Consider the following 21607-nt stretch of genomic DNA (forward strand, 5'->3'; position numbering starts at 1 on the left):
GACTTTTGTTACTTCTCAGCAAGATGATATACAACCACACGTCGACATGTATAATTGTTTAATAGGACTTGCTGATCATCTACATCAACAAGCAGTGACCCATTTAAATTGTTCATTTCTACTTATATTGATATTTTACATAATCATCTGCTCCTCAGGTCCAAGTTGTAGCCTCAGTTGAACTTTACCATATATCTTAAGTGGAACACCATTAACTAAATGTTTTATCAACTTTTAACTTGTCACACATGGATGTATGTCTCGAGTGTTAAAAATACTAAAATCATGGCTATATGTCTCGAGTGTTAAAAATACCAAAATCAAGCCTACAAACATATTTATTACAACCTCAGCTGAACTGCATCACATATTTTAAGTGGAACACCATTTAACTAAATGTTTGAATACCTTCAACTTGTCAAACATAGCTATATGTCTTGAGTGCCAAAACTTCATAGATTTACACCTATAAACATACTCTGCAATAGCTATAATATAACAGCAGATTTTTAACACGTTATTTTAATTAGAAATTTTATAAGTGTACACCCTACAGGACTATGATTTTCTTAAATCGTAAAATTTTTTACCTGGACATGTTCACACCTTTTTGTAGATAGATAATGTATAATTTTATATTCACTGTTATATCATACCTGAAGTATTGTAAGGTTTATTGTCCTCGATTAATTGTTCTTGGCTGATGATGACAGGGACACTGTCGAAACCGGTCCCGAGTGTATAAAAATGTGAAGGTTTAACTGTAACGTAAAACTGTCACATAATATAATGTATTGAAAAGGTGGAACTTATTGTACTTTTCTTTGATGTGAATTCTGCTTCAATACGGAACCTAAATATGAAGTTCTTAACTTTAAATATGTGATAAGAGTACTCACTCTCACATACTGACGTGTTCCCGAACTATCATCTTCAGTCGCTCAGAGTCCTTTTCAACGTAGAACATCGTGAATACTGTCGTCAGGAATAGTGGCCTCACTCCTGTGTTCTACCCTTCTGATAATTGTCTACAACATAGAACAGTGTTGTGATCAGACGTCGAATGTGTAGATATTAATCCCTTAAGTACGTGTCATTTCCAAAATACAGTTACGTGTGTGTTTGGAGTTTATTCTAAAGCACTTTGTGTAAGTTTCAGCTTTCTCACGAGTGAACGTGGAAGACCTGAACGTGATCATTTCCAGAAGAGAGCGGAACTTCGCATTATGGATTACCAGTGCTTCACCATGAAGTTCTAAACCATCGACCACCGTCGGCGGCGTCGGGATGCAGATTCTTTCATCCTAGCATGGCTGATTGAGAATCCAGACTTCCAGACGTGAAGATATCTCCTTAAGTTAAGTCAATTACGTCTCATTTATATCTGTTCTATGTAGTTTTGTTCTATTCTTTCTTTCTTCTTAGCAATTTATTGTGACACATTTTATGGTTGTATATTTTGCTCGGATATGTCGTAAAATTAGCACATGCGATTGCTTAATGACCATGTGGCCATGAATTTGACAGCGAGGGTTTTGATAGAGTTATCCATGTGTTATCGACACCATCTCTGCTTATTGAGTGAATTTCGTCACGAATATGAGTTAATTTATGTCCGATGGATTTAATGATAGGATATTTTGTCAATATTTTCAATATTTTCCTTGTAATGGAACTTCTACTTGTACCTAGTGTTTGAGATAACGTGTCATCGGGATATTAAGTCTGAATTCTATGTATGAATTTAACGAGAATATGTGCATTGGGGCATGTGATAATTGGATTAATTAATCATCGAGACAACTTTAAATGGATATTGTGTATTTGTATGACGGTGATAGGTCCTGATATTTCGTGGCTACACATATTTGAGATTAGGACGCGACAAGTTAGAGTCGTCATTGTGGTATACTGTACGTGTAAAGTATATGGAATAATTGCGCATGATACGAATCTTCGTGAAATTGAGTTTTTCACGTGTTAATGTCGTAATATTATTAAGCCTGATGTTGATTAGGTTGTAATGTGAATATGGATTATTCGAGATGAATGCAGTGTAGTCTAATATTAGTGTCTTCAGATGAAGAAAATGAAAGTCCATGTTAATCGATGTACTTCTTAATTCGTGGGAATATCCCAATTTTTCTCAAGTAATTCAATGATTTCAAGTTGAAGGTACAGGTAAATGTTCGCGAAGGCCTTAGGTCTGAAGAACAGATCTTCGATGAAATATCTCATTAATATTTGATTCGTGACTATGCAAGTTCATTCGTTAATGCAATTTTTCGCTCTCATGAGGTAACTCGATCTTGTTGGGACGTAATAAATCTGTTAACAGGAGAGTGATGTAGTTGATCGACACTCGTCGACATGTAAATAGTGTAGATATTTTCTTCTTGGTAATCACAGTCTTCTTGATAATTTCCGTAGTTAGCTGTAGAGGTAGTAATTTGCCAGTAGTTAGAGAATTATTTTCTATGTGTTTTGTTCTGATAATGTGTGACACTTTGATATTATCGATGGATAGTGGATGGGATTTCCACATGGATGATATTCTCTCCATTTATGTATGCTCGTAAGCTCAGAAGGCGTTTTATTTTGTTCAATTATTGATCAGATGCTTAAAGTTCAGTATTAATTCTCACGAAAAGAGATGTGAGACGACGTGAATAGGTATATCCGACGTCTCGGATTAACTTAGAGAAAACCAAGGCAAATACAATTTTTCATTTTATAACTACACAATTGTTAATATAACGAATGTAAATTTTATTTTTGCTATAACTGTTAACTTATTGAATCTTGGATATTTCTTTATTATACTCGTTCTTACAATTACTGCATTTTTTTTCCAGATTGTCGATGAAGGCTTGGCCCAGACCTCATTTTTCTGAATAACAATTTTTGATTCAACTTTAAATAAATAATTTAATGACTTTAAAGACGATACAGAAAATTAACGATGTAAAATACTCTGTTAGAATATTAGGGAAAACAACTGCCGTGTACCATCCCATTTGTTGGCATTTAGGTTTGTTACATCAAGAGCCATATTAAAGTACATAAAGTAGTGATCATAGTCATAATCACAGACTTCAGGATGGCAAAAATTTCATTTAATTAAATAAAAGTGTCACATCTGTTCTATACCTTGAACATGCTTATTCGATGAATACTATGTTAATCCTGCCACATTCATTTATTTTTATAAGCCTACAGCCATCGAACTGAACACCCCTGGGGTGTCTCGTGTTCGCTGACTGACTACGTCGGAGACAGTACTAATCACAAGTAGTTTCATGGATCTAATTGATCATCCCTTGGTCACCCCTTTTAGTCGCCTCTTACGACAGACAGGGAATACCGTGGATGAATTCTTCGTCTGCGTACCCATTGGTCCGCGAGAGGTATTTTATTTTCCTCAAGTCCGCCGGCAAGCCGGTTAGGACCCTCCTATCCGCCACCTGGGACGCGCCACGTGGGAGTGTCACGTCTCCCCCTGCTATCCAGCGTAGTAGGTTCGTGTACCTATGGTTTAGAAGTACTTTGACAAGTAAGGATTTTAGGGATAGTCCATTATTACGTCGCACTCCATATACTTTTGATTATGGAGATAACAGAATGAATATTGCTCGGGACTGTCCCACTGAGTTTTCGTGACAAAGTTCCACGATGCAAGTCCAACTTTTGTAAAATGAAAGGCCCGTTATGTAGAAAATTCCATGCAATTTCATTACCTGGCTAGTCGGTAAACAATTCATAATCACTAGATCACGTGCCAGAAGGCTGGATTAAATTCCAAACCTCTCCGTAGTGTTCATATAATCCCTAGGTTTCATTTGCAGGCGTAGGCTATGTGCCGACATCGGGTTTAACCCGGTCTAATCTAGTCTAGATCTATATGATGGCAATGCAATTGATCGCAGCCTTGTAACCTAACCTCGCTTGCCACCTAGTGACACAAATAGCTAATTATATAGGCCGAGCATGCGCGAACCGTACCACTCCATATCATTCCGTACCCATTGACGCATGGAAATTGTGTGATTCCAAGCAGTTTTTATTTATGAATTTGAAGTATGAAAAGGGTAAATGATGCCATAGTTCAATACTATTCAAATTTCTCTTCCCGCTGCTACCGTATATGGCAATGTTTCAAACATTTCATAATTTTTGGAAATTCAAACACAATGCATTTTTTTGCTCGTGGTTTACTGGCGCAATAACACATCGAAACTTTTTAACTGCCACGGCTTTAATTAAAATACCGCGCCAGCATTTTTTTTGGTGTGAACATGGGGAACTCTGGAAAACCATCTTCAGGGCTGCCAACGGTGAGATTTGAACCAACCATCTCTCAAATACAAGCTCACCGCTAAATACCATATAACTATATTTCTAAGTTTACCGCAATGGTACCGTTATGGGATGTAAAATTCTCTATTCAATAAAACACATCAGAGGGTCGGGATTTCCATCCATGAGAGGATATGCAGCAAATTATTCTCATATTTTAGAGCCCGTGTAACTTTGCTCGTAAGGCTCGTACGCCAAAATTTGATTTAGTGGTACCATCATCTTGGACCTAGTGGGAGTTTTCAACTCGTGTCTTACATGAGGTGACGGAACTGATAATTAGACGGCCAAACCACCCATTTTCCAATATTATTTCCAACTTCAGATGTTGGACCCCTGATGATGATGATGATGCTTGTTGTTTAAAGGGGCCTAACATCGAGGTCATCGGCCCCTAATGGTACGAAATGAAAGAACAAAAATGTCAAATTCATCCTCTGACCAAAAAAAATAATGTCGTCATGAAGAATGAATGGATGGACATGAACCCAGAAAAAAAACAAAACAAAAGGAAACAAACAACCAAAATACAGTGGACCAGACTCAAAGATCATACATAATTGATTACTGACCAAGGGACCACTCATAACGTACGATGATGCTTGATGTCGAAAGGGGTGCAAAATCCATGTCTAAGACCCCACAGAATGGAACATGTCGCGAGTAAAGTAGAACCATGGTATTGGCATGTTGGGGTACTAATCAAAAGTAGCGAAACTCACGGTGTTCCACACAAACGGTACTACTCACAAGTATTGTACTTCGTACAGGTAACGCAGACCTATGGTGTTTCTCACACAATGGCGCCACTCATAGCCAACGCAAACCAATGAGTTTCCTCACCTAGGTGTACTAGGCACGGATGCCGGTCCCACGGGCCCCGTGGTGTTCCTCACAGAATGGATACTAATCAAAGGCAACGCAGACCCACGGTGTCGCTCTTATAGTGGTACAACTCACAGGCTACGCCCAGACCCGCGGTGGTGCTCACATGGGTACGACGCACGGGTACTGGAAACCCCCAGGCCACGTTCATGACTACTACTAAACACAAACCCATTTCGTACCGAACATAGTGGTACAACTCGCAAGTACAGGCAACCCATGGTGTTCCCCGCGTGATGGTACGAATCAAAAGTAGTTTCATGGTTCTAATTCAATCATCCCTTGGTCGCCCCTTTTAGTCGCCTCTCACGACAGGCAGGGGATACCGTGGGTGTATTATTCGTCAGTCTCCCCCACCCACAGGGGGTGTGTGTTTGGTCCGCGAGAGGTATTTTATTTCCCTCAAGTCCGCCGGCAAGCCGGTTAGGACCCCCCTATCCGCCACCTGGGACGCGCGACGTGGGAGTATCACCTCTCGTGGTGTTGGACCCCTGCCTGTCGGCGTTTTCTTTTGGGATTCGAATATCTTAAACTTCTTCATACATCTTTTGAGTTTGGAGTTATTAATAACGGATTCCCGAGTGAGTCTCAGCTCACAAGTGGCCACGGCTGGTCCGTGGTCCGACAGCTCGGCACTCCGACCGACCAACCGAGCAGAGGAGGGGTGACCACGGCTCTACCGTGCCTCTACGTCTCTGTGTTCCAGAGACGAATTGGGGCTAGTCCCCACCGTCAGTTGTCCTGAGAGTGGTTTTCCGTTGTTTTCCATTCTCCTGCACTAAGGCGAATGCCGGGACAGTTCCTAGGATAGGCCACGGCCGCCAACCCTCTCACATTCTCCGTACATCTCCTTCTCTGATACAAATCTCGTGGCCTCAGAGGCGGCGTCAACGTCTAGGAGGCCCGCCTGCCCCTTCAGGGCAGGAATGAAAACAATCTACCAGTAGTATATAACTCGATTTTGTCACCATCCTGAACCTCTCTTACACACCCTCCCCCCACGTATTTATCTGACGCCCATGGAGTGTCATATTTTCTCCGATGTATCAAACGGCATTATAACCACTCGGATTGAATCTTTAGTTCCAGGGCTGTAAATCCGAATGAATGCATATACTGTAATTCCGTTACACCAAGGTTCGAATGTATGTACTGTAGATTAATTTTGCAGATGTTGCCTCGAAAAAATGGATGCGGAGGTGGACAAATATTGTAATGAAGAAACCTAAGATATCTTCAAACAAGACGTATATTTAATGAAGTGGAGGGTGAAGCCTTCCACTCCCTGTAATCTTAGCAGTAAGTCAGTTAAGAATGAAAATTTTGAGAAAAATGCTATAATATTTAAAGGACTGAGGACGTGGAATTTAAAGAAAGTTTTTGAGAGATACGAAAGACACTGGTTGGAGAATCCATTCGACAATAAATTGCGGGAAAGAAAGGAAACTCATTTATTGAATTTAAAACGAATTTTCGTCACAAAATTTTCGTGACACGTTTTTCAGGAGATCATCAGTCCCCTCATCTCCTTTCATGTCACTATTAATCAAAAGAGCATTGTCTCACACTAAATGTCAAAATTTCGACACTGGTACTACAGAGCTATTAGGACTATCGAAAATATCAACTTTTGGCATTAATAGATGAATTGATGATTATGATGCTTGTTGTTCAAAGGGGCCTAAGGTCTAGGTCACCGTCCCACAATGGTATGAGATTACATGGAATTATAATAAAAAATTGGAAATTACCCCCTGACTAGGATTTATAAATGATAAAAATTGTACCGGTTGGTACACCTATACGCCGCACATTTGAATTTTCCGCCTTAAAGTACTCCTCTACAGCTGAAACTTTGAACTTTGAAATTGAATTAATTCAACTGTTTATCAGAAGATGTCACTGTGTTAATTTCGAATTGTTTTTGTTTACTAATTATCAATAAGTGTGGACATTCTCTCACAGATGTCTCTACCAAAAATCTATGATCATGCACCCTGGTGTGGAGTGAAGGAACTTTTCTTGAAGATATTTTGTATTCATAAGTTGTTGTCTTTACTAAATTTCGTTCTTTCATTAGTGGGTTGGCAATATTGATCCTTTCTTCCCCTGTTTCGAATTTACCCAATCAGTAATTTCTGTAATTAATTTCCCGCCAATCACAGGTTTCTTTTTCATTTTTGACTTGTAACTTTTAGCCGACCAATAAACGCATGTGGGTGTGTCTTAATTATTCATGAAAGGTCTCGAATCTTCCACGAGGGAATAAAAACTGCTGATTTTCTGGTCTCTCGGCCACTTCAACTACATCTAGCTTAGTGTGTGGAAGTATGGCAGGGGGCGAGTAGCGTCTCTTCCTTCGGGCAGCAGCTCTTCAAAAAGGTAATGGCCGTTTAACATCTTTCTTTTTCCTTGCTAGCTCAGCAGTTTAACCCGCGGGCCAGGCCCGAAACCTTTAATATGTAACCTATAACTTAAAACATGTAAATCTGTTTCCAACCTTGTAAGACTTTATATACCTTTAAATGTAAATCGGGATAGAGAGTGCTTCACCCTCTCGACTCCTCTTCATTTTTGAGTTGAGGTGACTATGTTTTCGTAACTTATTTTCTACTCTTACCTAATGTGTTAACATTTTTCTTATACGAGTCACATCTATAGTATGGGAATAGCCCCTGTGTATCGGCTTATCGCCACTTAGGTTTTAACAAGCTTTCATGTAGGAGTGCAAGTACACGCCTCCATTCATCTTGATATTTTTTGGGGCCATTTAATTAATCTGTTCCTTTTCCACGAAGGTCCAGTAGATTGGGTACTAGGTACCCCTGTTTCTTTGTAGGTGTGCCTTGAGGGCAGTTGATCGTAATGTATGGTATGGCCTTGAATAGGCTTGAAAGATTGAGAGCGGGTCAGCTCTTTTGGGTATTTTAAAAGGTGCCTCTGGGAGGCGTGACATTTGATAGCTGTGAGCAAGTGCTCCATTGCATTGAGGGAATTTTTGCCCTTTTCTAAAATATGTGTTTGTGAGCTGAGAGCTCAGACCTTGCAAAACTTGGGGCTCGGAGCCCAGAACTTGTTAATACCCGAAACTCTTGTTTTCGTTTGTAAAATTATACCTTGTACCTGATTAGTGGATAGCTGTTGATCATTCTTGTTAAAAAATTTGTTTTGAATTCTATGTAAAAATTGTTAAGTTTTGAAAATATAACCTTTATTGAAATTTTAATTCATCTTTCGGCCTTGTAGTTGGACCCATTCCAGCCCGCACCTTCTTTCACCTCTGCTGATCCACCAAAACACGGTATCAAAAATGATTATGAATTTAAAATAATCAGTGGATCGAACTCGCAATGCCTTATTACCCAGCCCTTTATCTAGTGTAGTACTCGTCGCTGAATGGACAAACGCTTAGAATGTGCACGATTACATTCTTGTCGATCCCTGAATAGTTATGAGTGTTTTATTCAACCGATTTATTTCAATAATCAGTCTTGTTAAAGCTTATTGTTTTCAACTTGTAGTTAAATAGGGAATCTGAGTTTTATTTTTATTGAAGTGGAGATTACTGGTGATGGAATGCAAAATATTTAGTACGAATTCCATTCTAATTCAGTGATGAATTTGTATAAATGGGAAGTTAATTAAAGTGTGGCACGCTATGACTGCACTCTCGTACTAACCAATACTCATACACACATCTATTTATTAGCACCTCCGAGAATCAATTTTTAAGCCCAAACACATATTCAGGCATTTTCTCGAAATCTATCGGATTTTTCATTAACCCTTGGTTGACTACCATGAATGTAATTAACGTTCGTTAGAGCCAAGAGCACTCCTAATCATCTCATGCCGGGAGCTATTTCTACCTATATAGGGAAAAGTTCAAATATTTAATTCATGAAAACGTTCCTCGGGAGATCGTCTACGCAGCTGCGAAAACCGAATAAGAAATTGTCCACCTGTTCTGGAGTTGTGGCAGCTAAGACAGCGTTGTGGTCAGCCTCGCGATTGCTCTTCCGGCACCAACTGAGGGTTTCTACTCTTAACACACATAAAAGTTTTCTCTTTTGTCGTTTTAGTATTTCCTTTATGATAGGACATGGCTGGGAGTGCAAAAGAATCGTCAATAGCCTTAATTAGGTACAGCCCCAGCAATGGACTGTTGTAAAAATGGGAAACCACGGAAAACCGTCTTCAGGGTAGTCGACGGTGGGGTTCAAGTCCACTAATGCAAACTGATAGCCACGCGACCCAAACTGCACGGCTACTTGCTCGATAAAAGTTATTATTGTGGGAGACATTCTAAATATAGGTATGTGGTCTCCCGGATTCCTTTTAGAACATCGCATGCTCTACAATACTTACACATAATTTATGTATATTATACCGGGAGGTACAGCTCAACGCCGCGCATTCAAAATAAGCGCCTTAATGAACTCCTCTATCGAACAAAAGTGGAAACTACTAAAACAGGAACTTAGAACTTTAATCAGAAGATATCACCACTGAAAAATTAAGTAATTGTTTTGTTGTGAAGTTTCCTAAACTGAGTGAATTTCTCCTTGTTTTTTTTTGCCATTCATCAAGAAGTTTGGACATTTTTCCACAGATGACACTACCAAAAAACTATGATCATGCACCCTGGTGCAAGGTGTAAGAACTTATAACTGAAAGAAGTTTTGTATTCCTGGGTTTTCCATAATTGATCTATGTTCATTTATTTTTGGGTTGGTAATACTTCCTTTTCTTTCCGCCAGTTTTTAATTTAGCCAATCAGGAATTTTTGTAATTAATTTCCAACCAATCCCGCATTTCTTGTTCACTTTGTGTTAGCCAATAAAATTTAAGAAGGTGTGTCCTGATTAGTCTCGAATGATCTCGAACCTTCCCTGAGGGTATATAAAACTGCGGCTTTTCATGTTTCCTGGCCAATTGATCGTCGTCTTACTGAGTGTGTGTTTAAGCAGGAGGCGGGCGGCCTCTTTATTCGGTCAGCTAAACATCTATAAGGTAATGGCCACATAACTTCATTCCTTCTTGTTACCACCGCAAATTATCCCGAGGGGAAGGTCCGAAGCTTTACTATGTAACCTACCTTTTCTAAATGCAACTTTTCTTTTGGCTAATGTATAAACTTCATAAAATCTTTAATTGTAAATTGGGGATAGAGAGTGAGTTACCTCTCGAGCTCACCTTCATCTTGGTTTGAGGTGTGTGCGATTTTGCAACCTTCGTTATGGATTACAGTAATTTCTATAAGAGTCACCTCAGTAGTTTGGGAACAGCCCCTGTTTCATCGGCCTAGAGCCCTTTAGGTTTTTAAGTTTTTATTATCTTGGAGCGCAGTGTACGCCTCCATTCCTTTTGTGTTTGGGACAGTTATTTAACCTGTTCTTTTCCATGAAGGCCCCGTAGGTTGGGTATTAAATACGAGTACCCCTGTATAAAATTATTTTCAAATTGTAAGTTGTGCCTTGAGAGGCCAGTGATTGTAAGTTGATGTTGCCTTGAGTAGGCTTGGAAAACTGAGAGCCTGTTAGCTATTTTTCAAAGTTTTGTAACTGTAAAATGTGCCTCTGGGAGGCTAGATATTGTGATTTAGGGGGCAAGTGCTCTTGAATTAGAGGATTTCTGCCCCTAACTAACTATACCACTTCCATTCGTAAAACTGTAAAACAAGGGGCTTGAAGCCCAGAATATGTAAAAATCACTAATCTTGGACTTCCATAGTCTTGTTTCAAGATTGCTTTTGTGCCTGATATATTGTTATGTTCACTAAGTTAAGTTGTTGTTTTCTGAAAAAATATAACCTTCTGTTCAAGTTTTAAATTAATTTTGATATTGTAGATAGACCAATTCACCCCAGCACCTTCTTTAACCTATTTCTGCTCCACGGGTACCCCAGGAACATATATATTTAGTGGTTTAGGCAGCGTAAGACGAGATAATGTTCACGTGCCGTTTTACGAGTTGTTTCGCAGAAACCGCTAATACTCGGCTTCCTTTTCATCACACTTCAAAATTTAATACATGCCAAACCTTCCCTGAGGTTGATGATGATGATGCTTGTTGTTTAAAGGGGCCTAACATCTGGGCCACCGGCTCCTAATGGTACGAAATGAGACAAAATGTAATGGCAATTTAAAAGTCCAAAACTCATCCATTGACCAGAATTCAAAACGTGATGATTAAGAATGAATGGATAAATACGAACTTAAAATAATAATCAGCGGACCCGGCTCACAATATTGAAAGCTAAAAGTGATTCCAAAGTGATTCCACTGACTAGAATTAAAAAAAAATAAAAAAAAATAAAGAGACGATGAATAGTAGTGTATTCTGACCAAGGGGCTGCTTCCAAAGCACAATCCTGAATCGATGATGCTTGTTGTCTAAAGGGGTCCAAAATCCAGGTCAGCGGCCTCTCATAATGCTGCTTATCGCTAGGAAAGTAAGAACCATGATATTTCTAATGTAACGGTACTTCTTTTTTTGCTAGCTGCTTTACGTCGCACCGACAGAGATAGGTCTTATGGCGACGATGGGACGGGAAAGGGCTAGGAGTAGGAAGGAAGCGGCGGTGGCCTTTATTAAGGTACAGCCCCAGCATTTTCCTGGTGTGAAAATGGGAAACCACGGAAAACCTTTTTCAGGGCTGCCGACAGTGGGGTTCGAACCTACTATCTCCCGAATACTGGATACTGGCCGCACTTAAGCGACTGCAGCTATCGAGCTCGGTGTGTAGCGGTACTAATCATGAGTAACGTAGACTTACGGTGTTCTACACATTATGTTCTACTCACAGGTAATATAATACGCAAGGGTAACGCAGACCTGTGGCGTTTCTCACATTACGGCGCCGCTCATAGGCAACGCGAACCCATGGTGCTTTTCACGTAGGTGTACTAATCACAGGGACTTGTACTACCCCGTGATGTTTCTTACATAGTGGGTACTAATCACAAGCAACGCAGACCCACAGTGTCGCTCATATAGTGGTACTAATCACGGGTACTCTAAAACCCATACTGATTCACTGTCCGTTGTTGCTAATCACAAACCTATTGTGTAGATAACATCGTGGTACTACTCGCAAGTAACGATAACCCGTGGTGTTCCTCGCGTAATGGTACTAATTACCAGTGGTCTCATGATTCTATTTCAATCATCCCTTGGTCGCCCCCACAATGGGTCATATATTAAGAAATTATTTGCTGCCTGCTTTCATAGCAACAGGTACAGCACTAAACACACACTGGCCTGTCGCATCTGTGGTTTTATCTACAGAAATCCATAATTTTTCGTGCTTCAGTTTATCCCCAATATTACACGCTCTGGCGCTTAGTCCTTGCGCAATGTAGATTCGTCTGGCACGCTTTTTTGTGTGTTTTCTCTAAAAATAATCCAAGCTGCACATTATTCAAGTTACACAATGGAATGCCAGAACCTACTAATACTAAACACTAGACTCTGGAAAATGTATCACTTGAATTCAACTGTTTACCAACATTACTTGTAATAAGTTGCTGATTTAATTTAGGTTTCTTCTCAGACCTCTCCTTATGCCACGTTGTATGAATATGCAGCACAATGGCGCATTTGTCCCTTGAAGAAACGTTTTACCGAGCTCGACAGCTGCAGTCGTTTAAGTGCGGCCAGTATCCAGTATTCGGGAGATAGTGGGTTCGAACCCCACTGTCGGCAGCCCTGAAGATGATTTTCTGAGGTTTCCTATTTTCACACCAGGCAAATGCTGGGGCTGTACCTCAAATAAGGCCACGGCCACTTCTTTCCCCCTTCTAGCCATTTCCTGTCCCATCGTCGCCATGAGACCTATCTGTGTCGGTGGGACGTAAAGCCAATAAACAGTATAATAATTTGTCGCCAACACTAAAAATATATTACATCCAAACTCGTTTACGTATTTGCGTAACATTGCTGATTAAGGTGTTTTTGAAGGTGGAATTCAGGAACATGACTAAAGCACCGATCACACTCATATTATTATTTTTTTGTTTTGCTAGTTGCTTTACGTCGCACCGACTCAGATAGGTCTTATGGCGACGATGGGACAGGAAAGAGCTAGGAGTTGGAAGGAAGCGGCCGTGGCCTTAATTAAGGTACAGCCCCAGCATTTGCCTGGTGTGAAAATGGGAAACCACGGAAAACCATCTTCAGGGCTGCCGATAGTGGGATTCGAACCTACTATCTCCCGGATGCAAGCTCACAGCCGAGCGCCTCTACGCGCACGGCCAGCTCGCCCGGTACGCATATTATTAAATCAATGTGTGATATCCTTCGAACAGCAGAGTGACCTAACATCATTACAGCTTAGAACTCGGGAATCGCCTAGTACGTGAAAAAATGCCGAAATCCGATTTCGACAGCTTGATTGTAGAATAAACTTGGCGCAGCGAGGAATCGCAAACTTCTCCCTTAATTTTAACTACGCAGTAAAATTTCACAACATCCAGGCTATTCACCATTTTACGCTCATATCTAACATTTGACTTTCCTTTACGCATTCGACACATGCAGATAAATGGAGAACCAGTGTTAATTAATAAATTATGGCTATTAGAGAAATATACAAATTGAAAATGGACGTTTTGGGTCAAAAAATAGCATTTTAATTGAAATAAGAAATTAAGGAAGCAAAAAAAGTTTTCGTGGGAAATAAGCATTTATATGCGCTCTCATTGTTAAAATGCCTATCAATGTGTGTCTTATGAAGCGCAACCTACATGCCTATATTTAGAAGAGTGGGAAAACATACGCATATTGCGTTGAAAGCAGTGCTTTACTCATGGTAATAGTTAAAATATTAGTACCCATATATAGAATATTTACTGAGAGCTAAAATACAATACACCGTGTCTTATCATAATACATCATGGCTTTCAAAATGAAAGTGTTTTCATCACATTATTATATGTAGAATATCAGCCTTCGTATTATATTCGTAGACTTTTCATAACGACACAAAGAGGGATATTCCGTTATTTAACGATTGTGGAATCAGAATTCAATAAGGAATGACATCAGGCTACATCCACACAATACAAATCATAAGCTTATATTTTACTTTCCATAAAAATATCTGGTTTATATTTCTCCATAGAGACTGTTGTGAACAAGGGACACACACATGTTTGTACATATGGAAAGTATAATGACATCAGATACTCTTTTGTCCAAGGGAAATGAAATGGGGAAGAATAGATCAAAGCGTTGGGTTTTAATAACTTAGTGCATACGGCTCTAAATATGGCTGTGGGATGAAAGAAATAACTCCCTCAAAGCATAACACTCCCACAAAACCAGCGAATAAAATAATTGTATCCTCTTTCAGGCGAAACACTTACAGAGTATATCTCCATATACTTCAGTGGTAATTCGCAGTAACTCCCCCAATCATCAGTCAATTACAGTGAAGTCAGTCACGTCACACATCAATAGGGATACAGTGAATTAAACAGTCTGTGTTCTCTTATAGGCCTATCTGCCATTTTGAAGCATAGTTTTACCACTTATTCTCACTAAATTAGATCGTAACTTGATAATTTAGTTTTTACACAACTACGCAGCAGAGCGTTTAACACAAGGCTGTTCGGTATTACTAAATATGAAAATTCAACCTCCAAGAACATCTTCATCGTTGAAGACAGGCGTGAATGGAACCACCTTCTACAAGAGTTTAGAGGGATATTAAACCGCGTAATCTTTAAGCAAACCTGCTCAAGATATGTCCCCGGGATGCGCTCGTAGAATGACATAAAGTTATCATCATCATCATCATCATCATCGTCATCACAGGGCTACGATTTATCTTCTATTTTTCTATTCTTTCGATTCTACTAATTTTAGGTCACCTATGTGCAACAGCCGGCCTTTGGGCCGAATCTGGTCCACTGAAATGAAATGGCGTATGGCTTTTAGTGCCGGGAGTGTCCGAAGACAAGTTCGGCTCGCCAGGTGCAGGTCTTTCTATTCGACACCCGTAGGTGACCTGCGCGTCGTGATGAGGATGAAATGATGATGAAGACAGCACATACACCCAGCCCCCATGCCACTGGAATTAACCAATTAAGGTTAAAATCCCCGACCCGGCCGGGAATCGAACCCGGGACCCTCTGAAACGAAGGTCAGTACGCTGACCGTTCAGCCAACGAGTCGGACTCTGGTCCACTGAACCCTACCTTCCGGTCCACCTGATCAGTTATTGAAAATGTATTTCGTATGTAATTTGTTAAACTGTAGTAGAATTATTATTTTTGATAGAACAGTATCGAACTTTCCGCTCTTGACTTCACAACGCTGTTAAAATGAACCCCACGCTAGCCTTCGCGTATGAGCCGGATTAAATCCAAAGAAAGGGGAACGACAACTGATGTCCACCTTTGGAACATTGTCACCGACGGCCCGTGTGATTTTTTTTTTGCTAGGGGCTTTACTTCGCACCGACACAGATAGGTCTTATGACGACAATGGGATAGGAAAGGCCTAGGAGTTGGAAGGAAGCGGCCGTGGCCTTAATTACTGTACAGCCCCAGCATTTGCCTGGTGTGAAAATGGGAAAGCACGGAAAACCATCTTCAGGGCTGCCGACAGTGGGATTCGATCCCACTATCTCCCGGATGCGAGCTCACAGTCGCGCTTGCCCGTGTGATTGAACCACCCTCTGTTCCATCTTCTATATCGATGTTTTAAGTTGTATGAAGTACCGATTTATAAATAATAATAATAATAATAATAATAATAATAATAATAATAATAATAATAATAATAATAATAATAATAATAATAATAATAATAATAATAATAATAATGTCTGGTAGGTTCTCCGAGGAGGACAGGGCCCTACCTAAAATGGAATTTAATGCTGAAGACGGCAAAAGTTCTATTTTCTAGAAATGTATCCATCCATTCAGTCAGTGTTTGTCTAGTCCAATAGCCCTCATTTTTGCCAGTAGTCTCCCATGATCTGCCTACCAAATACCTTACGTATGTCAATCACGATGCAGTACATTTGGCCTCCTGAATTCAATATATCTGCTATATCTTGCTGAAATTCTAGAAGTTGAGCTTCAGTGGAATAACCTTTCCTAAACCCGAACTGACTTCTATGAAATCAGTATTAATTTCGCAAACATGTCTATTTAACTGACTGCCCTGTAATTTTCAGGTTTTTATCTATCATCCTTTCCTTATACACAGGGGCTACTATAGCGGCTCTCCATTCATTTGGTATAGCTCTTTCATGCAAACAATCAAATAAGTACTTCAGGTATGCTACTCTATCCCAACCTATTATCTTTAGCATATCCCCAGAAATCTCATCAATTCTAGCTGCCTTTCTAGCTGTTCAAAAGTACTCAAACCGTATCTCCTCGCCCTTATCTCGAGCGGTATGTTGTACAGCATTTCGGTGATACAAAACATTGCCATTGAATCGGAAAGAGAGTAGTGAAACTGTATTACTTCAGGTGCTTTATTGTCCTCATGAGTACACAGTACATGAAATGAAATCAACAACACTATCCAATGAATACCAAAGTCAATGGAAAAATGGATGAGAACAATTAAACGGAGAACGTCACCGTTGGGCTAATTGGTCCACCTTGAAGCCAACATTAGGACGATGTACTTGCAACAGGCGGTGGATGAATTGAGAATACATTATCGCTGGTACGCTAACATACACAGCTGTTTAGACAATGTAGTTCAGATAATTTTATTTTTAGCATTGTTTCATTCTTCCACTTTTCAACCACTTCCATCGTCCAAGGAAATGTACAGTTAGTCAAAAGGTGGTTGATGTGCGTGAGTCACGCAGCAAGCCCTCTACATCAGAGCAAGTGGCGCGCTACTTGTGCTGTCGCCGTCAATAAATATTCTTATACAGAATATCACAATAGACTAATCTGAGGCCACTCTACCGATTGAGCACATACTATTACACTTTGAACAACATTTCGTTTTCAGTGAGAAACAAACCTATGTTTTATGTTGACACTGAACGTCGCATGATGTACTTGATGAGAATTCGTTGTTTGAGCTGACTTCACTTAAACATTACAAAACTGAATTTTAAAATATCTTCCAAAACAGCAGAGAAAATGCCCTTGAAAACTCTTAGGTGCGACACCCGGTTTGTCCACTTTAAGCGATGTTCTATGGGTTGACGCTTTCTCTACATTAACACTATTTTCCTTGTGAAAATTTTCAACGTCTATCAAGACATCAAGAGAAACCAATATGTTGCAAAATACTCTGAACGCATTTGAACACAGTTCCCAGCGTTCTCTCGTTCCATAAATGGCCTGTAATGCCGCGGACAAAAGCTAGAGTAACATTAAAATGGACGATATGAGACAATTAAAAATGAATATGGCGCAAGAGCCCCGAAGGGACATGGCCTACTAAGCGACCGCTGCTAAGCCTGCAGATGATGAGGTGTCATGTGGTCAGCACGTCGAATCCTCTCGGCTGTTATTCTTGCCTTCCTAGACTGGGGTTGCCATCTCACCGTCAGATAGCTTCCCAATTGTAATCACGTAGGCTGAGTGGACCTCGAACCAGCCCCCAGATCCAAGTAGAAATTCCTGACCTGGTCGGGAATCGAATCCGTGGCAGGCACACTACCCCTACACCGAGGCCCGGCTATTAAAGAATTCGTAGAGTATAATTTAAATATATGAGTGTAAGATGAGGTTTTAGAAAATAGTTTTAATGAAAATTAGATTTAATTACACAGTACAATTATGGTGGTTATTACAGGGCCAAGATGCAGGATTTTAACTTATTCCACTAAATCGAGTTCATGATACAGAGTTACGCAAATATATAACCGCCCTACTTACCAGCATAAGCTTCTCATATTCTTCTTCGATGACAGTTCCATTATAGTACCGGTGGACGGCTTTAGTGTCAGGAAAATAGAAACCTCTACGGCAGACACATTTATAAGATCCTCGGCGGAATCCCAAGCCAGGAAGGGCTTCGCACTGAAACGAAAGAGAAAGACAGATTAAAATGTGCACCATATCTCTGGATTGCTCTTGGCAGGTACAAAATTTACAAGAGAAATATTTGCTCCTATTCTTCATACTACAAGGGAGTCTGGCTCCACCCATATCATAGTCCAGCCTCACGGAGGCATCAGCTTTTAATAGCACACCTACAACATGTAGGTTGTTGGTTTACACATCGTTACCCTGATGTGGGCTTATTTATCGCGCAACAGTTTGTTACACACTGGTCCAAAAACAATTACCCAATAAGGAGGGGCAATGAGTGCCCATACTCAATGGCCTTAATGTGAAAAGAAAACTTTTAACATGATTGGCCATGAACGAAAGGCTGGGAGGCGTAACACGAGCACACCTTCTAGAATATTTTAAAACCCTAGCCAACTGCCACAGCCAATCTGCCTCGCAGTCACAAGAACACTCCACAGAATTAATTTCCTGACAGGGGTGTTGTGGTTACGGTTTTACATGTTACAGAGCGATTATTTAATTTAATTTAATGGATATTTGGAGAGAAGGTTGCTGTGCAAGTGTAATAGTTTAGAATTACGCTATTTTAGACTGTTTGAGTAAAGTTTTATTGGAATATCAGAATATAGATTTACAACACAGAGTAGTTTTTGAAGTGAAATGAGGAGAATGGTGAGAGGAAGTCCTCTCGTTGTTGGAGTTATAAAATGTAACTTTATGAGAGGGATCAAGCTTTGCTTTACCAACAGTAAAAATAGAAGAGGAATAAAAGTATAGCCAGAACAGAGGAAAGTACAACTATAAAACTAGAAATATTGCATTGTACGTGTAACAAGAAGAGTTAGAACATGATACGAAAGCTCAAGTAACTACTGGATGAAAGTTAAGACACAAAACTGAACGTATACAAATGAAAGAGAATTGATTTTTACTAACAAACTTCCAGGTAATGTGGATACATTATGGCAGAAAAGTTCCAGTGCCCATTAATATTTGGTACTAGATTTTAGTGCAATATTACGTTATTTCAGTTGCTGGCGATAACTTTCTGGTGGTTATAGAACTCGAAGGAGGTTATGATAATGTAGTCAATGAGATTTAAGTGCTCAGTTATAGCAGATATATGTGTCACTTGTTACACTATTGAGGAGCGTTTAGTGGTAGAAATAAATAATGGCGTGGGGCCTCGGAAGAACCTGGAGCAGGACTTTCGACTTGACGTCGTATAGGCGACCTGCGCGTCTATGAGAATGGGACCCTACCTAGGATGACTTCCAATGATGAAGACGGCACACACACCCAGCCCCGGAGCCATCATATTGAACCAATGAAGATAGATGATGATGATGATGATGATGTTTGTTTGTTTGTTGTTTAAAGGAACCTAACAGCTGGGTCATCAGCCCCTAATGGTACGAGATGCAAAGAAATGAAATGTTAATTAAAAATTTAAAACGTATCCGCTAACTGTACAAAACGAAGCATGAAGAAAAAATGACAATGAGTCCAAAACAATCAGTGGATCCAGTTCACAATGCCTTCGTTTCTGAGATAATGCTTGTTATAAAAAGAGGTCCTATGTCCAAGTCACCGGCCCCTTTAATCACCGGTAAAGCCGAACTATGGCGTTCCTCCTATAGTGGTACTAATCACAGGTAACATAGACTCATGGTGTTTTTCCCAAGGTGGTATTAATCGCAGGTAACGATGATGATTATTGTTTAAAGGGGCCTAACAACGAGCTATCGGCCCCTAATGGTACGAAATGAAATGACAACAAGAAGTTCAAAATCATCCACTGACCAAAATAAAAGAAATGTCATGGAGAATGAATGGAAGAATATGAACCCCAAAAAAAATAAAAAATACAAAAAACCAGTGGATCAGACTCAAAAAAGGTCATAAATAATATTATTACCGCGCAAGGGACCACTTATAAAGCAAAATCCTGAATCGAGGATGCTTGGTGTCTAAAGGGGTCCAAAATACAGGTCTAAGGCCCCTCAGAATGGTACATGTCGCGAGTAAAGTAGAACCATGATATTTGTCATGTTGGGGTATTAATCAAAGTAGCGAAGACTCACGGTGTTCCACACAAGATGGTACTACTCACAAGTATTGTACTTCGTACAAGGAACGCAGACCTATGGTGTTTCTCACACAATGGCGCCACTCATAACCAGGGCAAACCGATGAGGTTCCTCACCTAGGTGTACTAACCACAGGGACACGTACTATCCCGTGGTGTTCCTCACATAGTGGGTACTAATCACAGACTACGCAAACCCACGGTGTCGCTCATATAGTGGTACAACTCACAGGCTACGCCCAGACCCGCGGTGTTGCTCACATGGGTACGACGCACGGGTACTGGAAAACCCATCGGCCTGTCTCTTTACTGCTACTAATCACAAACCTATTTCGTACCTAATATAGTAGTACTACTCGCAAGTACAGGCAACCCATGGTGTTTCCCGCGTGATGGTACGAATCAAAAGTAGTTTTATGGTTCTAATTCAATCATTCCTTGGTCGCCCCTTTTAGTCGCCTCTCACGACAGGCTAGGGATACCGTGGGTGTATTATTCGTCTGCTTCCCCACCCACAGGGGGTAAAGAGAGAGAGAAAAAAAGAAAAAAGAAGGGATCCGTCACTTCGAAAAATGAAGTAACGGACGAAGAAAAGCAAGGGCCACGAAGGGCGTGCAAATGAACGACGCCCTAGGCCTCGAATGCTCTAGTACCGTCGAACTTGGAAAATAACAAGAGTTGACCAAGGGTGGTCGGACAGGATAGACGAAAGTGAGGAGCCTGGCACAAGTAAGTGGAAGCAATGCCATGACTCAGCTAAGGGCCCAGTGGTAGCCAATCCACGCTCCCAAGTTGAAGGCCCCTTGGGCCCCTTTTAGTCGCCTCTTACGACAGGCAGGGGATACCGCGGGTGTATTCTACATGTGCGTCCCCCACCCGCAGGGGGTAGTGTGTTTGGTCCGCGAGAGGTATTTTATTTGCCTCAAGTCCGCCGGTAAGCCGGTTAGGACCCCCCTATCCGCCACCTAGGATGCGCCACGTGGGAGTATCACCTCTCCCCCTGCTACGCCAGCGTAGTAGGTTCGTGGATAAGTAAAGCAAACAACCAGGTTATATGGCTGGGAATGCCAGTTTAATTACGACATAAAACTAATTGCAGTTTGTTAGATTTTATTAGTTTTAAAATTTGTGTATGAATTTTTAATGAAGTAATTTAATTTGGTGATATTAAAACACCACGGACACCAACTGAAGTCAAGTACCCACCAGAGCAGAAGTGGTGAAGGCAATTAAGAATCTTAAGAACCATAAGGTGCCAGATAATGACGATTTC

The 21607-nt window shown here is 40.5% G+C and overlaps 1 protein-coding gene across 1 annotated transcript in view; it reads right to left on the minus strand.

Annotated features, from left to right (window-relative positions):
- LOC136872503 (probable G-protein coupled receptor CG31760) overlaps positions 1-21607 on the minus strand; it is a 991355-nt gene that overhangs the window by 471130 nt on the left and 498618 nt on the right. Inside the window, exon 4 of the mRNA XM_067146311.2 lies at positions 18108-18251. Coding sequence (XP_067002412.2) covers positions 18108-18251 — 144 coding nt within the window. The remainder of the gene's footprint in view (positions 1-18107; positions 18252-21607) is intronic.

The sequence above is a fragment of the Anabrus simplex genome, chromosome 4, assembly GCF_040414725.1.
Source record: "Anabrus simplex isolate iqAnaSimp1 chromosome 4, ASM4041472v1, whole genome shotgun sequence".
In the NCBI taxonomy this organism is placed as follows: domain Eukaryota; kingdom Metazoa; phylum Arthropoda; class Insecta; order Orthoptera; family Tettigoniidae; genus Anabrus; species Anabrus simplex.